At 53.8% G+C, this 27,206-nt stretch overlaps 11 protein-coding genes across 11 annotated transcripts; 5 read left to right on the top strand and 6 right to left on the bottom strand.

Moving 5' to 3' along the window:
• Nucleotides 1–795: 795 nt before the first annotated feature.
• NUU61_008346 (tryptophan synthase) lies at nucleotides 796–2,319 on the bottom strand (the record flags this gene model as incomplete). The annotated part of the gene is made up of 1 exon (XM_056658871.1): nucleotides 796–2,319. One exon carries the CDS (start codon nucleotides 2,317–2,319, stop codon nucleotides 796–798), a length of 1,524 nt encoding a protein of 507 aa, XP_056509164.1.
• Nucleotides 2,320–4,516: 2,197 nt separating this feature from the next.
• On the top strand, nucleotides 4,517–4,874 carry NUU61_008345 (uncharacterized protein; the record flags this gene model as incomplete). Its single annotated transcript, XM_056658870.1, has 2 exons — nucleotides 4,517–4,643; nucleotides 4,798–4,874. 2 exons carry the CDS (start codon nucleotides 4,517–4,519, stop codon nucleotides 4,872–4,874), a joined length of 204 nt encoding a protein of 67 aa, XP_056509163.1.
• A 1,029-nt stretch (nucleotides 4,875–5,903) lies between these two features.
• Nucleotides 5,904–6,125, bottom strand: NUU61_008344 (uncharacterized protein; the record flags this gene model as incomplete). The annotated part of the gene is made up of 1 exon (XM_056658869.1): nucleotides 5,904–6,125. One exon carries the CDS (start codon nucleotides 6,123–6,125, stop codon nucleotides 5,904–5,906), a length of 222 nt encoding a protein of 73 aa, XP_056509162.1.
• A 779-nt stretch (nucleotides 6,126–6,904) lies between these two features.
• NUU61_008343 (uncharacterized protein) lies at nucleotides 6,905–7,569 on the bottom strand (the record flags this gene model as incomplete). Its single annotated transcript, XM_056658868.1, is given in 2 exon segments — nucleotides 6,905–7,542; nucleotides 7,560–7,569. 2 exon segments carry the CDS (start codon nucleotides 7,567–7,569, stop codon nucleotides 6,905–6,907), a joined length of 648 nt encoding a protein of 215 aa, XP_056509161.1.
• A 2,280-nt stretch (nucleotides 7,570–9,849) lies between these two features.
• On the top strand, nucleotides 9,850–11,166 carry NUU61_008342 (uncharacterized protein; the record flags this gene model as incomplete). The annotated part of the gene is made up of 3 exons (XM_056658867.1): nucleotides 9,850–9,938; nucleotides 10,033–10,346; nucleotides 10,412–11,166. 3 exons carry the CDS (start codon nucleotides 9,850–9,852, stop codon nucleotides 11,164–11,166), a joined length of 1,158 nt encoding a protein of 385 aa, XP_056509160.1.
• Nucleotides 11,167–12,029: 863 nt separating this feature from the next.
• On the top strand, nucleotides 12,030–13,627 carry NUU61_008341 (Aconitase/3-isopropylmalate dehydratase; the record flags this gene model as incomplete). Its single annotated transcript, XM_056658866.1, has 3 exons — nucleotides 12,030–12,669; nucleotides 12,729–12,826; nucleotides 12,928–13,627. Coding segments are annotated over exons 1-3 (1,389 nt in total), but the record flags the coding sequence as incomplete, so codon positions are not given.
• A 353-nt stretch (nucleotides 13,628–13,980) lies between these two features.
• Nucleotides 13,981–15,723, bottom strand: NUU61_008340 (uncharacterized protein; the record flags this gene model as incomplete). Its single annotated transcript, XM_056658865.1, has 3 exons — nucleotides 13,981–15,098; nucleotides 15,194–15,502; nucleotides 15,576–15,723. The coding sequence occupies 3 exons, from the start codon at nucleotides 15,721–15,723 to the stop codon at nucleotides 13,981–13,983; spliced, it is 1,575 nt and encodes a 524-aa protein (XP_056509158.1).
• Nucleotides 15,724–18,249: 2,526 nt separating this feature from the next.
• NUU61_008339 (glutamate decarboxylase) lies at nucleotides 18,250–19,970 on the top strand (the record flags this gene model as incomplete). The annotated part of the gene is made up of 4 exons (XM_056658864.1): nucleotides 18,250–18,482; nucleotides 18,532–18,559; nucleotides 18,627–19,792; nucleotides 19,856–19,970. 4 exons carry the CDS (start codon nucleotides 18,250–18,252, stop codon nucleotides 19,968–19,970), a joined length of 1,542 nt encoding a protein of 513 aa, XP_056509157.1.
• Nucleotides 19,971–20,310: 340 nt separating this feature from the next.
• NUU61_008338 (uncharacterized protein) lies at nucleotides 20,311–22,587 on the top strand (the record flags this gene model as incomplete). The annotated part of the gene is made up of 2 exons (XM_056658863.1): nucleotides 20,311–21,463; nucleotides 21,524–22,587. 2 exons carry the CDS (start codon nucleotides 20,311–20,313, stop codon nucleotides 22,585–22,587), a joined length of 2,217 nt encoding a protein of 738 aa, XP_056509156.1.
• A 401-nt stretch (nucleotides 22,588–22,988) lies between these two features.
• NUU61_008337 (nitrilase) lies at nucleotides 22,989–24,333 on the bottom strand (the record flags this gene model as incomplete). The annotated part of the gene is made up of 2 exons (XM_056658862.1): nucleotides 22,989–23,792; nucleotides 23,860–24,333. 2 exons carry the CDS (start codon nucleotides 24,331–24,333, stop codon nucleotides 22,989–22,991), a joined length of 1,278 nt encoding a protein of 425 aa, XP_056509155.1.
• Nucleotides 24,334–25,112: 779 nt separating this feature from the next.
• Nucleotides 25,113–26,935, bottom strand: NUU61_008336 (putative choline sulfatase; the record flags this gene model as incomplete). The annotated part of the gene is made up of 2 exons (XM_056658861.1): nucleotides 25,113–26,465; nucleotides 26,525–26,935. 2 exons carry the CDS (start codon nucleotides 26,933–26,935, stop codon nucleotides 25,113–25,115), a joined length of 1,764 nt encoding a protein of 587 aa, XP_056509154.1.
• Nucleotides 26,936–27,206: the final 271 nt, after the last annotated feature.

Raw genomic sequence — 27,206 nt, 5'->3', positions numbered from 1 at the left:
GCATTCTATACTATTGTGTCCAGGTGAAGATATTCCAAAGGTTTCTATGCACTTTCTTGTCTAGTATTGGGCTACTGGGTCCTTTGGAAGGGAAGTCCAGGTTCAGTAGACCCACGATGCATTGTCAAATAGCGGTGTCGATGCTCCAGTGATACGCGCGAATGGCATCGAGATGATTCTAAGACAATGCCAGAAGCCTACCAGGATACAATGTGAGGAAAACTGCACCATACTGTGGGGCTGCTAGGGCAATTTCTCCGGGGTTGTTGCCCTCTATGGTCTCTAGAAGTTGCGCATGCTAGTAGGAGGGGCTAGGTCGAGGATTGCACATTGACTCAGTCGAAATGAAAATACCTGAATTCTGCGGTGTTTGAGAGTATGTGTCTAGATTTCCCGCTATTTTGCTCCACTTCTATGAACCAATTTCGCTTCAAATGATCTAACCTCGGGATAGCGGTGGTTGAACCTGAACCAGTCATCTCAGACCACAACCTTGGAAGTGATAGGGTGCATGCTTCAGAAAAAGGCCAATTTCTCGATAATTACATACTATATAAGAGTCATAAACTCGGGAATGTAAGCAAGTTTTGGGCATTGGGCCATCTGATCTCTCGGGACTGGAGTCATATCTAGGTTATAATACAACAAATATAAACAATATAGACAGCTGAAAGGAAGACAACGCCGGGAGAATGAGGGGTATCCCAATGAAAAGAAAGAGAAGGGTGAAAAAAGAAAAAGAAAAGAAGAAGTATAAAGACGTTGACCGCACAATCGGATGCAAAAGCAACAAACTCACACCAGGCCCCGCATGTCCAAGTTGTCACATCCCGTCACCAGCAAAACGAGATTCTTGCCTGGACCAAGTTCTCGGGCAAGATCAACTGCCTTGCCTACCGCGTGACTCGAGTCCAGTCCTGGCAGGATGCCCTCGTGGTGTTGCAAAGTTTTGAACCCGTCCAGGGCATCCGCGTCCGTGGCGGTCAACATTTCAATCCGGCCGCAGTCCTTCCAATGAGCAACCTCAGGCCCCACTGTGGACAGATTCATGTCTGGCGAGATGGAGTGCGAATCAAGGATCTGACCATCGCGATTCTGGAGGAGGAGAGTGCGCGCGCCCTGAAGGACGCCCATCTCACCCTCGGTCAGGGCAGCAGCCTGGGCGGCCTCAACACCAACGAGGCGCGTGGCTGAGTGCTGAAGGAAGGGCCGGAAGAGCCCGATGGCACCACTGCCACTCCCAACGGCAGTCACGACAGCGTCTGGCAGGCCACCGGCGGCGTCGTGCATCTGGGCCGCGACCTCCTCGCCTAGTAGAGCTTGGAACGTGCGAACCAGGGTCGGCAGGGGACTGGGCCCCACCGGGCTGCTCATGAGGTAGTATGTCGTCTCGTGGTTGCAGACTGAATACCGCAGCGCTTCAGTGATGGCGGCACGCAGTGTTCCCATGCCCGAGGGAGCGCGCGCCGTCAGCACCTTGGCCCCGAGCAGCTTCATCTCAAGGACATCTTCCTGCTGAGCATGAGCGTCATCGGCGCCCATGACAACCACACAGCGCAGACCGAGTCGCGCGCACATGGCCGCGGTGAAGTTGCCATGCTTGGCCGATGCGCAGTCCGTGACGATCTCACTGCGGCCCATCCGGCGGGCCAGTAGGAGCTGACCGATGATATTCCTCGTCTTGTGGCTGCCGTAATCGTTCTGGTCCTCTCGCTTCAGCCAGATGGTGGCCCCACCGGCCAGGTTCGTGAGCTTCTCCGCCGCCTGCAGCCGTGTGGCCCGGGGCCGCTGGAACGTGGCATACTCAGCCCAGAACGAAGGGTCGGAGACGGTGGCCTCGAAGAATGATGTCAGCTTGTATAGGAAGCCCATGATGGACTCGGGGGCAAATTGGCCCCCAAATGAGCCATAGCCATCGAATGAGACCTGCGGTGGCCGCAGGCTCCCATCTCGCTGCAGGATTGGAATATACGGTGTGCTAGTGTCCAACGACGACAGGCGTCCTGACTTGGCGGGTGCCTCGGAGGACGAGGAAAGGCGTTCAGTGGCTGCAGAAAGTTCGGTAGGTTTGGTTTCTGCTTCTGATGCGGACGTCGAGCCACGGGTGCTGTCGGTGCCGGTTAATGGAGAGACCGGCTGAGCCCTAGGCGGCGTGGTGTCTTGTTTCTGCGGGCTGTGGCCGGCAACACGGGTCTTGGCCGCCGTCTTGTGCAAGAATCTCAAGCGATTGGCATTCTCTTGTGTGGCAGGGGTCGAATCAGGGTTATCGGAAGTCTTGTGGGAGGAAAAGCAAAGAAAGCCGCGCAGAGACCGGAGCATGATGCGCTACCACACCTGGGGGGGCGTGAAGAGATCTGAATGATAACCCCGGGGGTCGGTCAATTATACATGAAGGGATTGCAAAAAAGAAAAAGAAAAAATGACTGAATTGCAAGGGGACCCGGGGGAATAGCTATGCAAAAGATAAGCAGACACCCACGTGCATGGGATAGAGGGTGGGCAAGTCAAGTAGGGCAAGAAGGGGGAAGGGGGAGTCAAGACGCCATCGAGGAGACATGCGGCTTAAATACGGTGTGCTAGCCGGGACCTCTTGCTGAGAAACGGTCATGAGGCCCCGGTTCTGGGAGATTTCGAGTCCGGCATATCCTGGAACGACCCCATCACAGCTCTCTCTCTCCCCCCCCCGAGTCCGCTCTCCAATCTCACTGGTTACCACTCCACCCATCCCAAGGTGATTTGCTCTGAGTCAATGAACATGAATCGTGTTTTTTTTTTATTGAATATTGACTGATTTGTCTCCCAGATACTACTCTAGATGCACAGGATGCGCTGTTCTCCGATTTGCGTGATTGGGTTTAATGAAGCTAGGCCGGTATAGTTCGCCAAAACCTTCACCTAACTCAGATCCTTCGGCAGAGCCTGGTCCACTCTGGTGGGCCCGAATCCTGATGCCAATGTGTCTAGGCCAGATAAAGTATGATCAACGTTTGCATTGAGCGTCAAAACGCGCGGGGAGTCTCACTTGGCATCTATGTTAGCCATTTACGCGAGTCAGATCTTTCAGAAAACAAAACGCTTGAAAGTCTATATACTGTTGGCAGATTCCCCCGGTATGATCTCCATGATCTCCGGGGCCATTTGTCTTGTGGAATTATCTTGCCAAAGGGCGTGCTAACTCGTTAAAATCATATAAAGCTAAACCCCCCCACTGTCCTGATCCTGCTTCGTGCACCACCGCGACCTTGATATTGCAAGTGGGGATGCTCATTCCTCGAGACGGCCTGAGACGAATGACCGAGATGATCTCCACTACATCTGCACGCCGCACCACTTTTCCGCCCCCCCCCCCCAGGCCTGTTCTTATTTGGTAGAGGGTGAGAGGGTGTTGGTTGGATGAAAGCCTCGCGGCTCACCCATAGTCCCGGTACGGCGACAATCCCTTTGTGTATACTTCCCCCTTTAGTAGCCACGCATCTCTTCTGTGCCATAGATGCGAGCTAGTGTTCAATCACAGGGCTTCACCCGATTCATGGAACTAACCCCGACTATGGCCGGCCGCGCATTACCACGTCATTGATGTGTTCATAGTGGGTTGGACTCGACGAGGGAAGACTTGCATTCTAGGGCGTGGTAATCATGTGACCGTCTCAAGCCCTTGATTGTGGTCCAAAGCTGTCAATAATTCGCCGTGACAGCTTTCAATTTCCCCCCTTTTCCGCTAGAGAGTTTGATTGACAGGTAATAGTCCGGCTGTACCAGGTTAGTACATAGCCGCCGCACCTCATAATTACCGTTGGCCCCCTTCTGCCTCCAAATGCCAGGCAGTAGTACCTAAAACGAGGGCCAAAACATAAAATCCAGGCAAGAAATCTGCACGACCGTTTAAACATCTGGTGTTAAATCCTTCCAAATCCTGGTCAACAGACAATTCGTATGAGCAAAAAGCCTGGCGCGGCCCAAAAAGGGAAAGAGACGGTGTTCATCGGGCCAGGTGTGGATATTGGGGCGGAAAAAAAAGATGAGGTGGGGGGGGCTAAAGCATAGGAGTTTCTCTGTAACCGAACCCGTGGGAATGCTGCCAGGATTTCAATGTTCCGAATAGAGGCTCGCATTCGCTGTATTGCTGCGTGCGTGCGTGCCTTGGCCTTGATCTTGAGAATAAATAGTATTCGATGTGGGGAGGGGCCAGATGCATGCAAAGCTCGTGCAAATAGGTACGTGATACGCAATGCAGACATGGGGGGGGGTATAATGTGGACCATGGTGCTGGGAAAGAAGAGCCATGCTCTTTTGGGCATACACAGGGGGGGGAACAAGGGCCAAGGGGTGCGAGCATGGATGGCCTAGTGGATGTGGGAAAGCGGTAAAAGAGGTGCATCCCCTGGGCATATTATTGATGCGTATTGGCCAGAGGATATAAAATTTGGCTTTCTCTCGACCAGTTCTCCATCCTGTAGGATTCACTTGGGGTGCGTTATTGAACCCCCCCGTTGAGCATCTGCATTTCCTTTTCAAGATGTCAAATATTGGAACCTCGTTGGGCTCGCCAATTTCATCAGGCAATGACTCTGTGGACTTGAAGTTTCTCTGCTGGCTATCTTTCAAGATTGCCCAGAAGCTTGTCTACAACATGTTGCCCTCTGGTGCCTGTTGAAAAACAGGTTGGTCTCCTTTCTGGCTTTCTGACATTCTCAAGGTGGCAATGCTGACACTATTGGAATAGCAAAAGCGTGGGATTCCTATAGGCCAGAGATCTCGTATCCTTCTACACCAATACAATGTTCAATTTTCCGGTAGTTCCTCGATTTCGGAAACTGCATTATCGACATCAAATCAGCGATTTGACTCGCTTCCTCGAGCCCATGGCCCAGTGATCCAGTCCATACCTGAATCTGACGATGTCTAGTCAGCTATAAAGGCACACCCAAGTGCAAGGAATGGAGCGCGTTTTGTATACTCCAGGGACCGTGGTTGAGGGCGGTGTTGTACCTCGTTTCTTTCCAGGGTATATACAGATGTCGCAGGTTCCTTCGCTTATTACTTTGGTTGATTCTCCCAAGAAAGATACCCTTTCTCACTGGTCAAATTCTTCAAACGGGGTTGATGAGGTTTCATTCGCTACAATTTCCTCTGTTCTTGCGCGCGATACCCCGATTATTATGATATCCAAATCAAAAAAAATGTTTCTCTCGCTGGCGTCCCTTTCCAATCCTCAACGAGTTCAACAAAGAGTCTCGACAAAAGACGGTTCTCATCCCAACCCGAAGCATCACAAAGAGCCAGGCATTCTCCACTCGTCTGAAGATATTATGCCCGGAACTAATCTCATAGCATTGGAGTCTTCCCCGGCCGCAGAAAGTAGGGATCATTGCCCCAAAACGCAGCACCATGCCTGCCTCACCCCAGCCTCATCCATCGAGATGGATCGACACAAATCGAAATTCAGCATCCACATCATATGCTCATCCAGCACATTAGAGATAATCCCCTGTCCCGGTGGTCCTTCATTACTGGGAGGCGCAAGAACAAACTCCACATCATTGGCGTCAACCTCTCCCCCCCCCCCAAATGCATGATGGCCAGTGCCTCAGCCATGATTCTCGCATAGAGATGGATCTCATCGTAGGAGATGCCGAGATCGTCCATCTGGTTAAGATGCAGAGGGTAGTTTCTCAACGAGAAGAATTTCCGCGGTGGACCATCTTGTCTGATTATTGAAGGACTTTGCCTTCGACCGAGATACGGTTTTTCGCATTAGCTGGACAATACGCATCGATCAGACGATCTCGCGTTGGTTTGAGGAATGGCGGGATACACTGAGACTGAATCATGTTGCAGGGTGTGTATAACACAGGGTAATAGGTCAGGTTGTCTGCCCGCCAGGCGAGATCTTGTATGTCGATTCAACGATGGCACTCGGGGACTCGAATGCGTGGGTCAACATGTGAAGGTGTCTCGAGGCCCCGGAATCGAGAGAAACTCGCGATGGCTCTTTGGTGCATGTGGAAATCATTTTCGAGGGATCGATCCTTGCTGCCATCACCTCTTTTGAAGGGCGGTCCTGCATCTGATAATGCCCATACTGAGCCGCAGGCGCCAGTGCCGATCTTGTAGAAGGTGGACATGGTTGTGCGGAGATTCACGTTTGTGGAAGGTGATGAGGGAAGAAGAGGGGGAGGAGATGCCCTATTCCCTGGTTCCTAGACGGGTTGGTTTGGCAGTTTCTTCGAGTTCATGGGCCCCAACTGCAAGTGGAATATCCATTAACGATTCCACACAGTCGATCCAGAGGATCATTGCCTGGTTTATGGTACGATGTGCAGGATGACAGACTTGGCTGAGGGGTCGATGAACCGTCGATCTCTACTTCTACTTCTACTTCTATTTCTACTTCTACGTAGATCTTACATTCGATATCTGATATATCAAGATTGATCTGTTCTCTATTCAGTCTGTTCTATCAAATCGATATACAGCACAATCTAGACCAACACATGGAACCCAAAAAAAAAAAAAAAAGCCCGGTCAAATCATAACCAAAATCCAGAACGGGTATACGCTCAAATGCAAATGCGAGACGGTGAATGCCGCCATGGCTGACACGGTCTGGGGCCTCTAGCCAAGATTGACTCCGTGTCGGCGGCAACCGGTGAATGGGGGAAACGGCATGCCGTTCCGGTCTATCGTGGCAGGGGGTGTCGAGATTCGGTGTCCTGCTGTCTCGAATCCGACGCCCGATCGTAAGTCCCATGAGGGATTGGTCCCAAGGGACAAGGGTTCATAAAAAGGAGTGTGAACCGACATCGAGTCGGTGAGGGGGTGAGGGAGGGAGATGTCACCTGGAGAGGGTCCTTTTTCCTTAGCAAGGACCATCTCCCAGCGACAAGGGATGAGATGGGCGAGGTCACGCGTGGAGTTGCACGGCATTCAAGGCACGCGTCAGATCCTCCGGCGAGAACGGGACGCCCTTGCCCCGCGGGGACATAACACAGGGAGAGACGGCGGGGGAGACGGCACCACGGCGCACGTCTGGCGAGGCATATCGGATAGACTCCTTGAGCTGGGCGATCGGGTTCGCCGGGAATTCGTAGGGGTCTGGGAGGAGCGTCTTCATGGAGGCAGTGTAACTGTCAGGGTCAACGACCGTGGAGGACTGGGAGCCCGAGTCGATGTGAGGCGAGAACTCGGCCGTGAAGGGGCGCGGAGGGGCTAGCGAGGCACGGGCGTTAGGACGGGAATTATACGATCGGCGCGAGTTGCGAGCAAAGGAACTCGTACCTGGATCGACGTCGACACCGTCATCATCGGGGGAGACCTCGCCGGTGTCACTGTCGGAACCTTGCTCGCAGGTGGCGCAGGGCGAGAGGGGGTTGTCGAGCGAACGGGTGCGGGTTACCATGGCACCATCGAAGGACCAGGCAGCCAGTCGTTTTTGATGGTCGCGATCGAAGGGGCCCCGGAACTTGGAGGGGGGACAATCGTAGCGATGGTAATACTCGACTTTGGGCTTGGTGTCATCCCGGGGGGCGAACGGTGGAACACCTTTCGGACTTTTTCACGAAATGGCATTTTGAAGGAATAAGATAACAATGGAACCAGCAAAGAAATACGATAATCCTCGGGGTGGCTTAATCACAGATCAAGGTAGACTGAGAATAAAACAGAGTGCAAAGACAAAAAAAAAAAAAAAAAAGCCTCAAGTGCATACCACTCCCAGACTGGGATTGGACGCGAGGTGCAACACGTTAAGCGGGGTAGACGAGGAGGTGTCTCAGCATCCTTGGAAGGAAGAGATGAAGAGATGAAGAGGTGAAGAGATAGAGGGGAGAGTGGAAGTAGAGAAGGAGAGGGAGAGGGAGAGATAAGCCCCCCAGAACATCCGGGCCACATCCGGTGAAGAGAATGGGGTAAGGCAATGACGAGCATAATACTTACACTATACACTCTACACTACGACGTATTTCAAGTGGGCCGTTGCGCCCCTCGGAACTGCAGGCCTGGAACATGAACCTGGGCCATGGTAGCGGTTACAATATATAGAATATCCATAGATAGTTCATAGTTGATAGAATATACAATATACAATATACAATGTAGAATATAGAATACCATCAATTTATTCTATCAATACTGATCACCTTCCATGCCAAGCGATCGGCCTGCAGCGAAGGATTCCAGAAGTCGGGCACGATCGGGAGCCTCCGTTACATCATGGGCCCGTTTTTTGCCAACGTGTCTCTCGTGTGGTCGCATCCGGGTCCAGCACGACGTCAGCCATGTCAAGAAATATGCCGGATCAGGTTGGCCAACAAAACCAGAGGCGAATCATTGACTTCGCCCCGTGCCCCGTTCGCCCCGACCCACTCGGCACGGTATCCCGGCTAAACAGGGGAATTTTGCGTCCACGCCCATGAAGCACCTCTGGCAGGCCTCCCTTTCATACAAGGCCGGCTGGCCCAATGGAAAGGCGCTTGACTACGACCCTATCAAGCTAGGCTATCAAGAGATTGCAGGTTCGACCCCTGCGTCGGTCATTTTTTGCTGCTTTTCTATATAGAATAATCTGTAGGAAATGATGATGTGTGTGGCTGAGATATAGTGCCCAAGGTAAACTTGAATATTGCAAGTCCGTGCTTTAACAAGGTATATCAGTTAGGGCTGTTTCCATAGATATATATTAGATTAATTACTTGGCAGTTTCGATATATATCCGCTGTGTATCTAAGTATAGATCCTAAATACTTCCATTCAATATGATATACTATACAAGTCAGTCAGACTATAAAATTAGTAACCATTTCAGTATTATAACCACAACCAAATATAGTCAATGTCATCCATGCTGAAACCGCCACAGCCCACTTGAACCATCAGTGGAAGAGAACCAGACCCTGGCTGTCACTGGGATGACTATGTGTCCTTTTTCTCGTGCTATTTTTGACATTTCTCCAAATTAAGGATCATCTTTGATCGCTTTGTTACTTTGATGACATCCTCGGGTTCATCCATGGGATGTCTTTGGATGATGTCATTCTTGTTTACCCATCTCAGCCACAACAAAGAATGCACGAAAACACCACCACAGGGGTCTAGCAAGTCCAACACCCTGGGTGATGGCCAAGGGATCTATAACAGACCCTAGCGCAGGATGACAAGGGCCTGTTCCCCCCAGGGATCTCCCTAGTTTATGCTAGATGGCAGCAGCCCTATTACCCGAATCAGTATTAGGGCTGTGGTCCGAGCACAGACACACGACCCGAACACGGAACTATGAAAGGGGAGAGGGTGTCTTAAGTCAACCATGCTGGATGCCGTGTCCGGGGACTCTTTGATGCAGTCGAATTACATGGGGAGAATCATTCCTGCCCCGGAAGTGGAGGACTGCGATCGTGGCATAGAATGTAACAAGGAGACTCTCCCCCAAGAGACAATGTCCCCCTAAAGAAACAAAAAGGGAGAAAACGCCAATTGTCCTCTGTAGATATTAGTAGTCTTTGGGTCCATCAATTCATTTCTTCACTCTTTTTTTTTTTGGTTCCAGAACCTCTTGGTGGCCGCAGAACCACGGATCTTACGCTCTCAGTCCAGCATACCGGATCGTCCACTATCCCTTACTTTGGCCCACTTCCGTTTTCCTCTTCTCTCCATCGACCTTTCCCACCTTACCACTTTTTCGCCTATCCCCCAAAGAACAACCTGTAAGTTCCTCCTGACTGGCGATATCGACGGACTCAATTCCTCCGTCTTTGCCGCCGCGCGCATTCTGTCGTCATCCCGACGTGGCCCATTCTGATCGCATTTTTTTTTCTGCTTCGCACAGCATCACCCCCACGAATCCTCACGAGCACCATGCCTAAGAAAGGTGGCAAGAAGAACAAGAAGGGTGGCAAGGCCCCCGCCGCGGCTGAGAAGGTCGCCGACACCGCGAAGCCTGTCGTGTAAGTCGCGAAAAAAAAAGTTTTTGGGTGGTCGCGTGCTTCGCCCACACAGCCATTCGGCCCCATCTCTGACACTTTGCTTTTTCCTGCACAGTGAGCCTGGCCATGAGGCTGAGGACCTCGCCAAGTACGGTGAAGGCAAGGCCGAGTCAATTGAGAAGACCGAAGCTCCTGAGGCTGCGACGCAGGAGGCCGCAGGTGCCGCTCCCGACCTGAGCAGCAAGGCCCCGTCTGCAGCACCCGCTGCTCCGACTGAGGTGAAGGAGGCCGAGAAGGAAACCGAGAAGGTTATTCCAGCCGCGACAGAGAAGAAAGAGGAGGGTACGGTGCAGGAGGCAGTGGACAAGGCGCAAGCCTCCAAGGCCGGCCAGATTGGCAAGCTCGATGGGGGTGATGGCGAGGGTACCGGTACGAAACTGTGCCCATGGAATGTGTTAGAAGGCGGACGGGGATCGCTGACCTGTTCATTGTAGCCGTGCTGCCCGAAGCCACCGCCAAGGAGTCGACTCTCGCCCCCGAGGCCTACCCCTCGACTTCGGAGACCGCCGCCGAAGAGTCTGCGACCTCGACGGCCGCCACGACCGGTGCCGCTCAGCTGCCTGAGCGCCCCAAGACCGCGGAATCGAATAAGGCTGCGGCCACCGAACTCGCCGCCACCCCAGCCGAGACCGAGGCCGCGCATGCGAAGCGCCCGTATGAGAAACCCATCTTCGCCGAGGACAACCTGAAGCCGCACAAGATCGCCAAGACCGAGGAGGAGGAGAAGGAGGCCTCCGCTGCTGCCGCGGCCGACAAGGAGGTGGTGACCGGTGCTGGCCCTGCCTCGACTGCCGCGCAGGCTCCGGAACCGGTGCCCGTCACGGAGGCGAAGAAGGCGGAAGAGAAGGCCCCCAAGGCCGCTGCCCCGACCACGACAGCCGACGGCAAGGCGTCTCCCGACGCGGTTGCGGCGGCCGCCGCTGCGATCAACTCCTCCAAGGCGGACAAGGCCGCTGCCGCTCCCGTCACGGAAGCGGAGCCCAAGAAGCCCGAGGCGGCGCTGAAGCGCGGCGAGGAGCCCCAACCCGAAGCCCAGCCTGAGCCGGCCCAGCAGCCCGCCAAGGAAGAGCCCGCGAAGCCCAAGGAGGAGGCGAAGAAGGAAGAGCAGAAGAAGACGGAGGCCGCAGCAGAACAGCCCGAGCGCAAGAAGGGTGGGTTCTTCTCGTGGCTGAAGCGCAAGTTCAAATAGATGATTCTCTGAAGAATGTGAGTGTGGATGTACGATAAGGCGGCGGTATGTGCACTCGCAAGGAGAGATAAAGAGGCAAAGGAGAGGTGTGATGCTTCTGTGGTTCCCGGGTTTTTTTCTTTTTTCTTTTTTTTTTTTTGATGATATACCAACTGAAATTATATATCATAGTGCTTATTATTATTGACTCAAAAATCCAGTCGACTATTTCCCCCTGGAATTCTTACTATTGCGAGAACCACAAGACTATGTATTCCTTCACACCGCTAGTTTTGGGTGTCAATGCGTGGTGGATATACCTAGTGAGCTGGAGCTGCACGCTGGGCCACGTTGATGAACTGTTGTGGAGTCGATGACGAGGCCAACTGTATCTTGTGTCATTCACATTGTAAACCTTTATGAAAGGACTTGAGCTTACATTTAAGTACTAATGTAGTCGGCGTGTCCGAGGCTGTTCTCAGTGTTCTGTACCACTGGGTATAAAACCATTCAAGTTTCTGGGAGCACAAGGTGGATCAGTGGCAAGATTTCTTCTAGAAGAGATCTGCACTTGGTCGATCTTCCCCCGGTAGATCCGTAGCACTGGAGACAGAACGATTCCACAGTCGGTCCTGAATGAAATCTGATAGAGCTCTATATCAATCATATCTAGGTATTTAATCTGGATTCCACTAACACGCACCGTTGCTTTAAGATTTTCAGTCTCGACACGCAACAATTGAGACATCTATACATCTGCTAGAGAGCAACCAAGTCTGTGTTGATGTCCAGTATATATCGCTACTGACCTATTTTGGCGAGTATACACGAGTATACATGAGAATACACCAGAGCTTTGGGTTATTGCGAAACTGACAGAATAGATCATACATTATCTACCAAGATCCTGGCTATCCCCGGTGGTCATGGCTCATGCCCTGGGAGTGGAGTGATTCTCGAGCTGCTTCTGAACAAATGCCATCCCCGCGCACTCGTGTTGAGCCACGAAGAGATGATCCTGACCATCGGCGTGATGGTTGCCCAGGAACTGTTCCAGACAAGTATTCCAATCATCCAGGTTTCGCCGTCTGGATTTATCGTCCTGCTAAAATTGAAATACGTGCATATCACTGGGAGTCGAATCCAATGGACAGCAGACGAAACCTTCTCCCAGCTCCTGAGCATGATGGATTACTGCCAGTCAAACTGACACAGTTGGATGAAGACATGTTGAACGGAATTCATGGAAAAGCCGCTCAGGTTGCAATGCGCGTGATGATCCGGACAGCAGAGATCCAACGAGTTAGCGAGTTAATCGACATGGAGCAAGCACACATCGACTGCTGCATCTACACAGGTCCCGCAACACTGAAATTCGCCCAACGGCTACGTGAATGGGGCACCCACATTCGAATTCCCACATCATTACAAGCAATATCCATAGACCGACGTTTGTGGCGCTCACAGCAAGTCGACCCGACTATCGGCGAGCCGGCAGAGCAGCTGGCACAAACATACGAGGAAGTGGGCGCAGAGCTAAAATTTACCTGTGCCCCATATCTGCTGGACAGTGCCCCCCCCAGACAGGCGCGAATGTGCTCTGGGCCGAGTCCAATGCCGTGGTCTTTGCAAACAACATTCTGGGCGCCAGGACAATCAAGTGCCCGGGTTTCCTCGACGTGTGTGTTGCCTTGACGGGACGGTCGCTAAATACTGGCTGCAACATCAAAGAAACCCGAAAAGCCCGTATTCAGATCCATTTAGAATCTCTGCCCGATGCAGACGATGCTTCCCGCTGGTAGGATATCATGCTGGCGATCTTGCTGGGGACTCTATTCCAATCATCATGGGTCTCGAGAGACACAAGGTGACCATCGAAGATCTGAAAGCATTTGGTGCAGCCTTTGCTACCACCTCCAGTGCCCCGATGTTTCATATTGCAGGGATCACCATAGAAGCCCGCAGCGTAACTGACATCGAGGACCACCTAAGTGGGACTTCAAGAGTCACACTCACACGACCAGACCTCGCCAAACAATGGAATTGCTTTAACATCCACGAACAAGGCGAAGAATCCACCCCCCTCGATCTAATCTCTCTCGGCAACCCGCATCTTCTCATACGACGAAACCGCAAAACTAGCCCATCTCTGCGCAGGCCGGCCCAAGAGCGATACTACTCTGGTGGTGACATGCAGCCGCGACACATACAGCCGAGCATACCGAGACGGATATATGACGAGTCTAGAAGACTTCGGGGCTCTGGTTATGATAGATACGTGCTGGTACATGATCCAGGAACCGGTTATTCCACAGGATTCGCGGACTATCATGACGGAACTCGGCCAAGTATGCTCACTACAGGAGGGGGTGGACAGAGCAGCAGATGCGGTCTGGGGGACTTGCGCAATGTGTGGATACTGCGTGTTCGGGTTGGGTGTGGAATCGTCTTCCTGTTTGGCTTGACGGTCGTACATACGACGGGGTATGGAGAGCATAAACTAAATTTCAAGAAATGAGAAACATCCCCAAGTTCATGACAGGATGAGATAAGATTGAGGATGCATAAAAGATATAAGAAAGTATAAAATAAACGCCCCAGTTTTGCGCACACTGCTGTCGATTTGCTCTCTTCTTGAAGATGGCGACGGAGTGATTCCGGGGGTATACAGTGGATGATTACAGAGTCCCAATAACTTTGTTTTTCTACTATATGTAGATCTAGGATTCATGAGGTCTCGAATATTATATAAGTAGATTTTGATTGTCAAGAGAGATTAGTGAGCGTATTTGACTAACTTTTGGTTCACAGACTCGAATGCAACAGGCATAGTGCTCAAGCGTAGAGCTTTTTCTCATGGCTGTGCAAGCCATGGACATTGCCCTCAGTCTGCGCGCTGGCGCTTCTCATCTCAAAGCGAACCTGTCCGTTGTTCACCCCATCACGCAGGGCATCAAGACTCTGAACGCCGATATCCTGAAGAGAATGCTGCACCCCAGCCACAAGGTAAGGCACAAACTGAGTGATAGAACCACGATCAACAACCGAGCCCGCCACGCCCTGCGCAACCTTGATCTTGTCATTCTCAGAGAAGTATCGCGACGCGCCGGCGTTGCTGCCACTCTTGGTTTTGTCCTCCATCACGGCAACACTCCCCATACCCCGGTAGGCTTTGACCAACTGACCTTCATTGCTTACAAAGTAATCGCCCGGGGACTCGGTGGTTCCAGCAAGCAGGCTTCCCATCATCACCGTCGAGGCACCTAGTGCCAGCCCCTTCACGATATGGCCGAGGTTCTGGACGCCGCCATCCGCAATACAGGGCACGCCAAACCGCGCGGCAAAAGAAGACACACTGCGCACGGCTGCGGCCTGGGGACGACCGGCGGCCATAACCTCTTGCGTGATGCACGCGCTGCCACTGCCCATACCGATTCTCAGCCCATCGGCACCGGCAGCAATCAAGGCGGCAGCCTGCTCGCGGGTGACGATATTGCCACCGATAACGTCAATCTGGGGGAAGTTCTGCTTGATGTATTTGATCATCGCAATCTGGTACAGGCTATGTCCCTGGCTGCTGTCCACGACGACAATGTCCAGGCCCGCGTCGACGAGCTTCTGCAGCCGGATCTTATCGACCTCGTGGGTGCTCACGGCTGCCGCGCAAAGCAACTGCTTGGATTGGACCTTTGAGGCGAGCGGATAGTAGATGTTCTTCATCAGATCACTACGAGAGAGCAACGAAATCAGGGAGCCGTCTTGGTCGACGATCGGCAGTTTGCCCTTCTTCGAGCTCCGGAGTACCTCGTTGGCCTCGGCGAGAGTGGTCCCTGCCGGCGCAGTGACCAGCTCCGTCGACATTACAGCCGTGACTGGGTCGTCCAGCTGGTTATGGAACTGGATGTCTCGGCTGGTGACGATGCCGAGGAGCTTGGAATGAAGGGTTCCCTTTTCTGTGAACGAGGCACATCAAGGTAAGAATCATCCAACGAAAAGAAAAACAGGAACAGCTCAAAGAAGATTAAGGAGAGAGAAATAGAGGGCTCACCAGTCACGGGAAACCCTCCGAACCCCAATTTGGCCTTGAGCTGCTTTGCATCTGCGACCGTCGCCGTCGGAGACAGAACAGCAGGGTCGAGAATGAACCCATTTTCGTAGCGTTTCACCTTGCGCACCATCTCGGCCTGATCGTCCGCCGGGCAATTATTGTGGATGACGCCCAGACCACCCAGAAGAGCCATATGGATGGCCATATTATGTTCCGTCACGGTATCCATGGGCGAAGACAGGAGAGGTGCCTTGAGGGTGAACCGCCTGGTTACATGGGTCTCCAAGCTAACTTCCGAAGCCGGGAAAGCTGTTGGACGAGAGGCGAGGATTAGAAATGGCAATCAATCAATTAAAACAGATGCGATGGTTGATTGCCATACTGATCGAGCCGGGCAAAACAAGGAAGTCGTTGTAAGTCAAGGCACCATGCTTGTCCGAGTCGAGCAGGGTATCAACGTGGAGGCCATCTCCGGAGGAATACTCCTTGAGGATGTCCAGAGCCTTGGTATAATCCTGAATTTCGACCATCTTCGCGGGGAATCTGCAGGGCAATTGGGGAATGGGAAGAGGAATAGAAGTAAATCTCAGATGGACTCGTAGACGAGTTAACTAGTTAGTTAATTTAGAGGGAATGATGAGTCAAACTAGTCCGCACGTGTATAAACTGCAAACACAGTAATGTACAACTGGGGCGGTATAAGCCCCAAAACACAATAATGCACAGGGCGGTTGGGGCCAAAATTCTTTCGCCCAAAAACCCACTTTTAAGGCGTGGCATGTTGGTCCTGGTCCCGGGATAGAAATAGATCTTGTGATTTGAAATATATAAAACGAAGGAATATATACATAATCAAAATGTCACAGCTGTGCCATACTCCAAAATATGAGTTGGAGTTGCGAGATAGAACTCCCATTCTACAAAGCAACGACCATCGCCTCAGCAGGCCTCACCGATATATGCCTGTTACCACGACTCAAGCCTAGTATGCCCAGCGTAAGACCGGTGGAGCTATCCATGGATCCAGGTGGGTCAGAATAGTTCATAAAGACAAATATGGACTCAACCTGGGAAGTACACTATCGAGTATGAATTAGGGTTTTCAAGGCTCAAGGATGATCTGCTGAATCGCATAGATCATAGTTCTACTCCAAAATGTTTCATACTAAGATTGAGAAGCAAAGGCACCGTCAATTTCTACATGCTGATCCACAAGAACATCTGACGTACTTGATTTCCTCTAGCCTCAACACTTCCAAGTATTCGTGGTAGAATTAATTAGATCGTGATATCTGGAGTGCTTCAGTGCCAAACCCTCAGAAAGTCCAAGTGTGCCGACAATTGTATACAGATCCAGACCTACCATGCTGGAAGTCTCTGGCCACCCCATCCTTACAGACTATGGCCAAATGCGACTGGTCGAAGGATACGTGAACTGAGACTGGTGAATGGTTGATCTCTATCGTGCCCCGGAAGTTTTGCTGCAGCTGCCGTGGGGATTTCCAGTTGATTTATGGTCGATTAATGCCATGGTAAGTCGAGCATATAACCGTGGGCTAGCCTCGTCGACCCGGTAGACCACCTTCATGGTCAATATGGACTTCCACTGGCTTTGGCACAATATATCGGATATCTTGGCCCTCCTCCACTAAATCTCATTCAGCAGTTCCCTCTTCTCAACCTACTTTGATGCAGAGGGTACATCTCAAGTACCTTGTCTTTCTCGTTTTCAAAACCCGTTGCTCATTGAAAGCTATCACAGGGACTTGGATCTCCGCACCCCCGATACCAAAAACCTCTTTCGAGGACTTTGTCACAGCAATTCCAACAGGACAGGAGAAAGATCAATTCTTACGGTTCATACGGAAAATCTTGACCTGGGATCCGGAAGTGAGAGCCATGGCAAATGAAAATATACTCGGCGAATGGCTCATGAGACCGGCTGAAGAAACGCCGTAGGGAAGCTACCACGAGCCTAGTAGGTGTATTCGATGGGGATGATATCCTAGAAACTCTAGATATTTCTTGTCAATAGATTCTAGTGTCAGCCGCCAAGCTGAAAATATTGCTCTTTTTAGTCCATGTTATAGCCCTGTGACCGAGGCAAGCTCAGTAGGTACATCTGTAGTCACTTCCATTCTACTGTAGTTCGTCATATTGTCGAATTTGCTTTGTTTTTCTAGCTTGTTACATTTTTAATACTCTATTTCATGTTGATTGGCTGTCATATCTTCATATATATATCTTATCGTGTCTGCTGTCATGTCTTTTGTTATGGTTTTCTATTGGACTTGTTGGTATCCATGTCATGTCTAGACCCATGGGGGTAAGACAGGTAAAGCGAAGCTGGCCGTAGGTCTCGAGTCGCAGCTCTTCCCGATACTCTCATAAAACCGGGTATTGAATTGACGGCACCACTGGCAGCGCAATGCTCGTCATGACCCGATGTTCATCGAGACCCATGAAATCCCGGTCAGTGAAACCACCTCGCGTAGGAACCATGGGACTCGCCCTCAAACCCTCCGACCACGGTCAGACCTGAAGAAGATGGAGCTCTCGGTGAAACAGATTGTGTCCGGCAAGCGGGTCCGGTCTGGAATATGACTACCGCTTTGCCGAGGTCGAGAACCAGCGTGCAAGTAAACTGTGAGATAAGAGGCTTGGTCTGGTCCATTGCGTATCCACTTCACTCGCGACGTGGCTCCACTCGTCCAGGAGTAGTTCGGATACCTCGGGGATCGTCGCTGGCTTCGCCAAGCTTTGACCAAGCTTTGACCGGCAGAGCAGAGAGATCACTGTTGTTTTCGCGGAGGAAACTGGGATAGATGGAGGATCTAGAGACAAGATAAGCATTATTGGATAAGTGACGATCGACAACCAAAAAGCTTGCGAGAGATATCGAGAAATATCGACAAGAAATAGTAAGAGAGGGCAAATGCCAGTGCCAGGATGCCGCTCCTCGGGGTCAATGCGTTACGTCACTGTCCCCGCACTATTTATTCTTTGTCGACAACCCCCCTCTTCTGCTTCTAAACCCAACCCTCCCAATTGCAATCATGGTTCATCTCGCTGCTGTCAAGAAGGACGACGAGGTCGTCCATCCCTCCAGCCGCGTGGTTGACTCCATCGGCGCCCCGGACGAGAATGACTTCTACACTAATGTGTATGGTAGCCACTTCGCTGCGGACCACATGCTCCAGCATGAAATGCCCGAACGTGAGATGCCTCGTCAGATTGCTGCTCGTATGATCAAGGATGAGCTGAGTTTGGACGGCAATCCCAAGCTCAAGTAAGCTAGCTCTCTTGCTGGTCTGGACAAGCCACTGACGCTTTCACAGCCTGGCCAGTTTTGTGACGACGTACATGGTATGAAAAAGTGTCTACTGCAATGAAACATCAATGAGTGGACACTGATTGGATGGTATACTTCTAGGAAGACGAGATCGAGTCGATCATGACCGATTCCTTTAGCAAAAACTTCATCGACTACGAGGAGTACCCCCACTCCGCTGAGATCCAAAACCGCTGCATTAACATGATCGCTCGTTTGTTCAACTGTCCAACCGATAGCAGTGGCGAAAATGCCATGGGAACCTCGACCATTGGCTCCTCCGAAGCTATCATGCTGGGGACACTGGCCATGAAGAAGCGATGGCAGAACAAGCGCAAGGCCGAGGGCAAGGACTGGACCCGCCCCAACATTGTCATGAATAGTGCCGTCCAGGTCTGCTGGGAGAAGGCCGCTCGCTACTTCGACATCGAGGAGAAGTACGTCTACTGCACTAACACCCGCTATGTCATCGACCCCAAGCAGGCGGTCGATTTGGTGGATGAGAATACCATTGGTATCTGCGCCATCATTGGCACCACCTACACTGGTGAATATGAGGACGTCAAGGCGATCAATGACCTGCTGGTCGAACGGGGCATTGACTGCCCAATTCATGTTGACGCGGCCAGCGGTGGCTTTGTCGCCCCGTTTATCCAGCCCGACCTGGCGTGGGATTTCCGTCTGGAGAAGGTGGCGTCGATCAATGTGTCGGGTCACAAGTATGGGTTGGTTTACCCCGGCGTGGGCTGGGTTATCTGGCGGTCTCCGGAGTATTTGCCGCAGGAACTGGTGTTCAACATCAATTACCTGGGCGCCGACCAGGCCAGTTTCACGCTCAACTTCTCCAAGGGTGCATCGCATGTCATTGGCCAATATTATCAGCTGATTCGTCTGGGCAAGCACGGTTACCGGTCCATCATGGTGAATTTGACCCGGATTGCCGACTACATGGCGGACCAGCTGCAACAGCTGAGCATGATCCTTTTGAGCCAGACTAAGGGCCGTGGCCTGCCGCTCGTGGCCTTCCGCCTTCCCCCAAATCCCGACCGTGTATTCGATGAGTTTGCGCTCGCCCACCAGCTGCGGGAGCGTGGCTGGATTGTGCCGGCATACACCATGGCACCGCACAGCGAAAAGCTGCAGCTGATGCGTATTGTCGTCCGCGAGGACTTTAGCATGAACCGCTGCGACAGCTTGCTGCAGGACATCAAACTGGCTCTGCAGACGCTCGAGTCTATGGATGAAGCCATGATGGTCAAGTACAAGGCGTAAGTCGTTGGAAAAGCCCAACCAGAGGGGCTTTATTTTGGGCATACTGACTCGATCATTAGGCATATGCATAGTCAACGAGCTCACCCGCGACACCATCGCCAGTCGCATCCGCACTACAAGAACGAAACGCACTCGCTACAGGGCCAGACGGGTAAGACTCACGGCGTCTGTTAAGTGTGGTGCTAGTGAGTCAAGACATGTTTTGCAGTTACAGCGGGAGAAAATCCTGAGGTCCACCCTCGTTTCAAATCGGTCGCCTCCCCCTGTATGTACCTGTAAATAGATTCGGTAGTCATGACTCCATCACCAACATCCCACATCCCACCCCCGTATATCTCCCATATTCTTCTATTCTTCTATTCCATCAAACCCTCCATTATGTGGCGCGTTTGTTTACGGGATTTATATATAGAACAGCCGCCCACCAATCACCGGTGGGCGATCGCGCTCCACCGTTCAGCCTGCACTCCTTCGTCTGCGGGCGGCTTCGTGTTCTCGACACCAACCAGCAGTGATGCCCCTCTTCAGCAAGAAGTCCAAGGCTCCCCCGGCTTCTTCTACTCCAGCAACCTCACAGCCTGTCTACCTCCCTGTGCGTTCTGCCGAGAACCTGCTCCACCCCGCGCTTGCTCCACCGGACCCCAACGCCCCCATCCAAGACAACTCATACGGGCGCCGCCTGTCCGACTACCGTTTTGTCTACGACGACCCGCCCCTTGGCCCTGTCCTTCCTCAGCAACAGCCTCCACCTGAGCAGCCCTCATCCTTGAGCCGCTCTTTCAGCCAGCGTCAATCTCGTTCGCAGCGCGACCGCCCTACTAACAACCCCGTGGCCCCTGAGGAGGATCTGCAACCTCGCCGCCTAAAGAAAAAAAGCCTTTTTGTGCGGCCATCCTCCGGCATCCTCGAGCGCAGCATTTCCGTCAAGGGCAAGTCGATCTCTCATCCTCTCTCCCAGCCAGGATCTCCCCGGCTGCCGCAATCTGTGTCGCTACCGACGACGGAGGAACACCCGTTGCCTGGCCCGCAGCCTCACGAGGAGGGAAATTATCCGGCCTTAGTGCAGCCCTATGAGCCGCGCTCGACCTCTCTTGCCTATCAGCAGCAGCATCAACAGATCCAGCGAGATCAGCAGTTAACACACCCGGCCCACCGTACCGAGAACCAGGAGTGGGCCCAGCAACAGCCCATTCAGCCTCCAAACCCGGACCAAACGCGGCGGCCGCCCCCTCCCCTACAGCTCCAGCGATCCAACACCGACCAGTCGCGTCCATCGCCGACCGACTCGGCTGCCGAATCGCCGCGACCTGACCCGGACCAGGTTCCTCGGGGACAGCCTCAGCCTCATCCTCTGGCCCAGGATCCGGTATTGAACTCCCGGCCCTCTTCCCGGCAGACTTCCGAGCCGCTTTCCCCGTTGAATTCCCAAACTCATCCTGACGCCATGCAGCACGCTCCGGCGCAGGCACCCCCGCAGGCTCAGGGCCAACCCCAGCAGCCAACTGAACGGCAATCCGGCCCTCCCCCGCAAGACTCTAGTCGGCGGGGCAGTGCATCCCAAGGCATGCCGGACCAAGGACGGAGCACCCCTACAGGCGGGAACCGGGCTCGTGAGGAGTCCGGGGACACCGACATTCGGGCATTGATTCAGAAACATGATGAACTCCGTACGTTGTGACTTGTTTCATATAATGGAGAATATCCTACATACTAACAATCCGCTGCAGAAGCCAAGTACTCCAAGGTCAAGCGCTACTATTTTGAGAAAGACGCGCAAGTTCAGCACCTCCAGAACACCGTGGCACACCAGCGCATGGCAGTGTCTCGCACGGTCCTCGATGATAATGAGTACACCAACCGATTCCAGCGACTGGATGGAGCGATCAAGGATCTGGCCTTTTCGGTCCGCAAGGAATGGCGCGGCATCCCGCCGTGGCTCCACGGCCAGGTGACGGATGACGCCGTGTCGGTTGGCACCAAGGAGATGACCGCCGTGGGACGGGCGATCATTAGTCGGTGGCTGGTCGACGAGATCTTCCACCGACACTTCCACCCGGCGTTGGAGCCCCACTTCAGCATGCAGCTGAAAAGCATCGAGATGAACCTGCGCCGGCAGCAAGCGCGGCCGGCGACCGACGAGGATCGCGACAACGCCGCCGTGCGGCTCTCCAACTGGCGCCGCACGACCTTTGACGGGCTGGGTGATATTCTGATCGGCCCGGCCGCCGAGGAACACCGCGCCGAGCTGATCGAGCATCTCAGCGCCGAGCTGGCCTCCTTCATGGGCTCCCAGCTGCACGAGCCCGCCCTTGCCGGCCTGGAAGCTGGCGTGCGCATGATCATTGAGAATTCGATCAACATCGCCGAGAAGATCCCGCTGGAGGCGCGCGACGTCTGCGTCGAGTACTTCCCACCCAACATCCAGTTGGCCGACCTCTATATGAAGGTCGAGGGCGGCTTGCCACCTCTCAATCACCCGCTCGTGGGCCCGGGCGACCACGAGGCCGAGGAGCCGCCGACGACCGAGGGTGACTCCTCTTCTGGCTCGAACTCTGGCCCTGGAGAAGGCCAGCCCCGAGCCAAGAAGTCTGTCTTTGGTGCACTGATGGGCCGCAAGTCGGCACCCGAAGCCAATCGTCCGGCAGCCGGAAACTCGCCCGACGACAAGGCTGATCTCCCAGAGTCTGCCCCGGCCCCAACTCGGATTCGATTTGCATCGTTCCTTGCCGTCGAGGTGCGCGGCAAGGCTCCCTCCACCGTGCTGATCAAGGCGCCGGTGTGGCTTGAATAGAGAGAACCCTAAAAGGGCGAGATTGGTGCCCCAGAGGCGTGAGGTGTACATACCTGACACATGCTGACACGGCGATGACGGTCACGATTCATAATATCTTTTTGATATCCCCATGCGTTTAGTCGTTTTGCGATGGCAGGAAGCAGGTTGATTTGGGGGAGGCTGAATTTTTTTTCTTTGTTTCTTTTTTTTTTTTTTTTTTTTTGCCTCATTTTGTGCTTTGCTTCTTTGTGGCCACACAATCTTAGATTACGACACTCATGTCTCGAGTTGCAAACATCGATTGATCTACTGTACAGACTCTGGACAAATTGAATTAATCCCTGTCAACCAGGAACTCGCCCCTTCCACCTAGACAGAGAAGTCATGCCCATTTTCAATTCTTTGTTATGGGATTTCAATCACAACGGCGGCGGCGCCAAATCCAAACCCTCAACACTCAGCTTGAATGCATCGCTCCGCGAATAGCTCCCCGCAACATCGAGATCCAGCCGACCGCGCTCACAGTCATCCAGATCGATCTGCGAGATCGCCAGCCCATCGCCGGCCGCAGCGTCGACGCCAGGCCCGGAGGTAGTGGGCACGGCAGCGTCTTCGCTGTCGGGCGTGTCATCGGTGCAGACTTCCCACAACGGACCGGCGAGCACCTCGCCCAGCGGTGAGACAATGCAGCTGCCGCCACGGCAGATATAGTCTGCGTCGCAGGATTGGGTCGTGGGCAGCGATCTAGCAGAAGCAGCAGCAGCAGCAACAGCACCCTTGGTGTCAGGCTGGCCCTGCGGCCAAACAATCTCATGCGGGCCCTCGGCCGTGATGGAGGATTTGCGGGCTGGCTGGGAAGGGCTCTGTTGTGTGTAGGGAGACGTCGAAGTAGACGGTGCTGCCGCTGCTGATGATGGTCCTTCCTCGCCTGTGATCCAGTCCGGCAACTCGGACGACCGCACGCACTGGTTCGCCGACAGCACGAAGCAGCGGCCCTCGGCGCCGACGGTGCGCATCAGCGGCAGCCAGGTGTCGCGGGCGTCGGCTGTCGGGGCGAGGTAGAGGTTGACGTTCTGCGAGTACAGGCTCTGGCGCAGCAGCGGCATGTAGTTCTCCCAGCAGATGGCCGAGCCAATGGTCAGCGGGATGTTGTTCAGGGTGGTGGTGACGGCGCGCAGGGTGGACGCGGAGCCTTGGGCCCAGATCATGCGCTCGGCGCCGGTCTGAGAGATTAGCAATGGCATCGAATACAGCTGGAAGTATACATTGCATGTCGAGAGGAAAACTCACCGGCATAACCTTCCTCCTCTTCCCCAACATCCCCCTCACAGGATCAACATAAACAACAGCACAATAAAGACTACCCCCCGCACGCTCCACAAGCCCCGTAACCACAAAAACACCCGTCTCCTTCGCCACCCGCTCCAGGAACTCGCGCGTGCCGTCCCCGCGATGCGGCCGCCCCGCCGCAACCTCCAGCCGGCGCTGCACCCAGTCATCGCCCGCGCCCGCCGGCGTGTCGCCCAGATCAACGGCGGCCTTGAAATACGCCAGGAACTGGTCGCGGCCGCGCGGGTGCCGGCTGCCGACGGCGGCGCCGAACGCGCAGGTCCGTGGGTATCCGCCCAGATAGGCTTCGGGAAAGAGGACGAGGTGCACGCCGCGCCGGGCGGCGACGGCGGTTGTGCGTTCGAGGGCAGCGAGGGTTGCGGGGAGAGTTGCGTGCGTGCGGGATTGGGCGACTGCCACTGTGAGGGAGGGCATTTTCTTTTCTTTTCTCTTCTTTTTGACTTTTCTTAGCTCTGGGTCACGGGGTAGCTTTCAGATGTAAAGCTTGGCTGATGAGATAGGTCTTTAGAGGTGGTGAGAGGACATAGAATGAGGTATGGAGGTATGGAGTCGTCACTTGCGGGGCAGATCCCGGGCGGGATCTCGGCATTTATATGCACTCGGCGTGTGCTTGGACGTAGATCAAGTACTAGAGGTACTTTTATACTGCTTTAAATGCTGAGAACTCTGTGCTTGTATTGATCCCTGCAAATGTACGATGAAGACATTGCCATCATGACATCATCTATACCACCTACTCATCTAAGAGTATATCTCAAGTAGACAGCTTGTATCTCAAATCTGGAATCTACAATCATCAACCCAGTGTGAAATAGATATGCACCTCTCAGTCTGATTGTATCTACCAAGATAAATCCAATGTACAGGGCGACGGCCCAACCCGGGACAGAACACACAGCTATGTACACAAAAAAAACCAGGATGCAAATTGGGGCAGAAAAGAAACTCCCGGGTATAGCGCCTCGCTATGAGATAGAAATTGTGAAAGCCCGCAAAATAAACACCCGAAAATGGAAAAATGCTGCAATATGGACGAGAAAAGAATGAAATGCTCCAACGCAGCATGCAATCATCGTAAATCAGAAGTCGGGGAAGGGCGTGGCCAAAAAGAAAAAAAGAGTGACAAATGACGTGTGCCCTTCTTTTCGTCTTTCTTCTGTTTTGTTCAAAGATCGGTCAGATCTGGGTATTATTTAAGTCGAGAGGCCATTGGCAGTGGCGGCTTGCTGCAGCACACGCGGCCAGCGCGAGATGAGCTCGACGTCGTCCAGGACCCCCTTGCCCTGGTTGCGCACGTATTGGGTGCTCGGGTCGACGCGCGGCTCGTAGTCCCAGATGGATGGGGTGCCCTGGATCAGAGCCGAGTAGACGAGGCGGCGGCGGCGCTGCGAGCGCAGCACGTCCTGGCGGATCGCCTCCAGGTCCCAGCGGGCACTGGCCTCTTCCAGGAAGTAGGCCAGTATCTTGGCCGGATCAGCGGTGTCCGGCAGCGCAGGCGGGAGCTTGGCGGGGCTCGGGGTGCGCGGCGGTGTGGGCGACGGGAACGGGAACGAGGCCTGCGCGGCACGTTGCGGCACGGGCGATGCGCGCGGCGTGTCGCTGGGCGTGGGGAGGTTGGGTTCCGCAGCGAGCGCCGAGGCGGGTTTGATAGGTGCGGCGCGGCCAGGCACCGGGAGGTCGGCGGCCAAGTTCGTCTTCTCCTCGGGATCGGCCGCCAGGTTAAACAGCATAGGCGGGTCAATGGCGGAGTGCACGAATTTCCAGGGGCCCCGACGGATCATCACAACCGGGGCCTGCGTGCCCTCACCCATGTATTCGCCGTACACGGTGTCGGTCCGGGGACCTTCGCCACCAGTCAGGTAGGGGACCAGGGAAACACCGTCCAAGGGCAGCTCCGGGATGAGCGGCGCACCGGCCAGCTGAGCAAAGGTCGGCAGAAGGTCCATAGTCGAGACGTTCTCGGGCACGCGCTGGGCGGCGAAATGCTTGGGGGCGTGGAAAATCATAGGCACGCGGGCCGAGTTCTCAAACCAGGTCATCTTGTACCACAGACCGCGCTCGCCGAGCATGTCACCGTGGTCACCGGTGAACACGATGATGGTGTCGTCGGCCAGGCCGGTGTTCTCGAGAACGCGTAGCAATTTACCAACATTGGTGTCGACGTAGGTGCAGGCGGCATAGTATGCGCGGCGCGCGGCGCGGATGCGCTCGTCCGGCATCTCCTTGCCGAACAAGTCAATGCACTTGAGCACACGCTGCGAGTGCGCGTCCTGCTGGTCGTGCGGAATCGCCGGATTCTTGGGCAGCGGGATGTCGACGTTCTCGTACAGATCCCAGAACTCCTTGGTCATGGCGTAGGGGTCATGCGGGTGCGTCATGGACACCGTCAAACAAAACGGCTGCTCAGTGCGCTGCCGCACATGGTCGTACAGGTACTGGGTCGACTTGTAGATCACCTCCTCGTCGAAGTCCAGCTGGTTCGTGCGCACCACGGGGCCCGCCTCCATGACCGAGGACATGTTGTGGTACCAATCGGCGCGAATTTCCTGAAACAATGAGTATGAGTGTTATATACAATTGACGGGGAGAAAGAGAAAGAACCTACCGGCTCGTCCCAGTTGACCGACCAGCCGTAGTCTCCGGGATAGATGTCGCTCGTCAGACGCTGTTCATAGCCGTGCAGCTGGTCAGGCCCACAGAAGTGCATCTTGCCAGCCAGGGCTGTGTGGTAGCCCTCGCGGCGCAAGTAATGCGCATAGGTCGGAGTGTCGGCAGGCAGATCAGCGGCATTATCATAGGCCCCGATCTTGGAGGGCAGCTGGCCGCTGACCATGACGAAGCGCGACGGCGCACACAGTGGAGAGTTGCAGTAGGCCGAGTCAAAGACCACACCACCCTCGGCCAGACGGTCCAGGTTGGGAGTCTTGATGCGCGAGTCCTTGTTGTGCAGTGACAACAAGGGGGCCGCCATCTGGTCAGCCATGATGTAGAGGATGTTAGGCTTCTTGGTCGCCATGATGGGTTGGGTGGGGGACCTTGGAGAGTTGGGAAGAGAAAGGGAAGAAGAGATGGTTCCAAGGTTGAAACGAATCGGCCATGCGACAGGCGGGCGAGGGTTCATATAAGGCGAGAAGGGGGGGGGGGATATGTGGGGAACTTCAAAAAAAAAAAGGCCAAGACGAACCAACATCGCACCAGGATGTAATTTTACACTTTACAACTGGTATACATTACAAACAGCGTCGATCCCGGCTGATTCACCCACTGGCAAATTGCATGAAGAATGC

This window comes from Penicillium alfredii (assembly GCF_028826965.1).
Source record: "Penicillium alfredii strain IBT 34128 chromosome Unknown utg000010l_segment0_segment0, whole genome shotgun sequence".
NCBI classification, from domain to species: domain Eukaryota; kingdom Fungi; phylum Ascomycota; class Eurotiomycetes; order Eurotiales; family Aspergillaceae; genus Penicillium; species Penicillium alfredii.
Note: the sequence above shows the minus strand (reverse complement) of the source record. Positions and strands in the feature narration are given on the sequence as shown.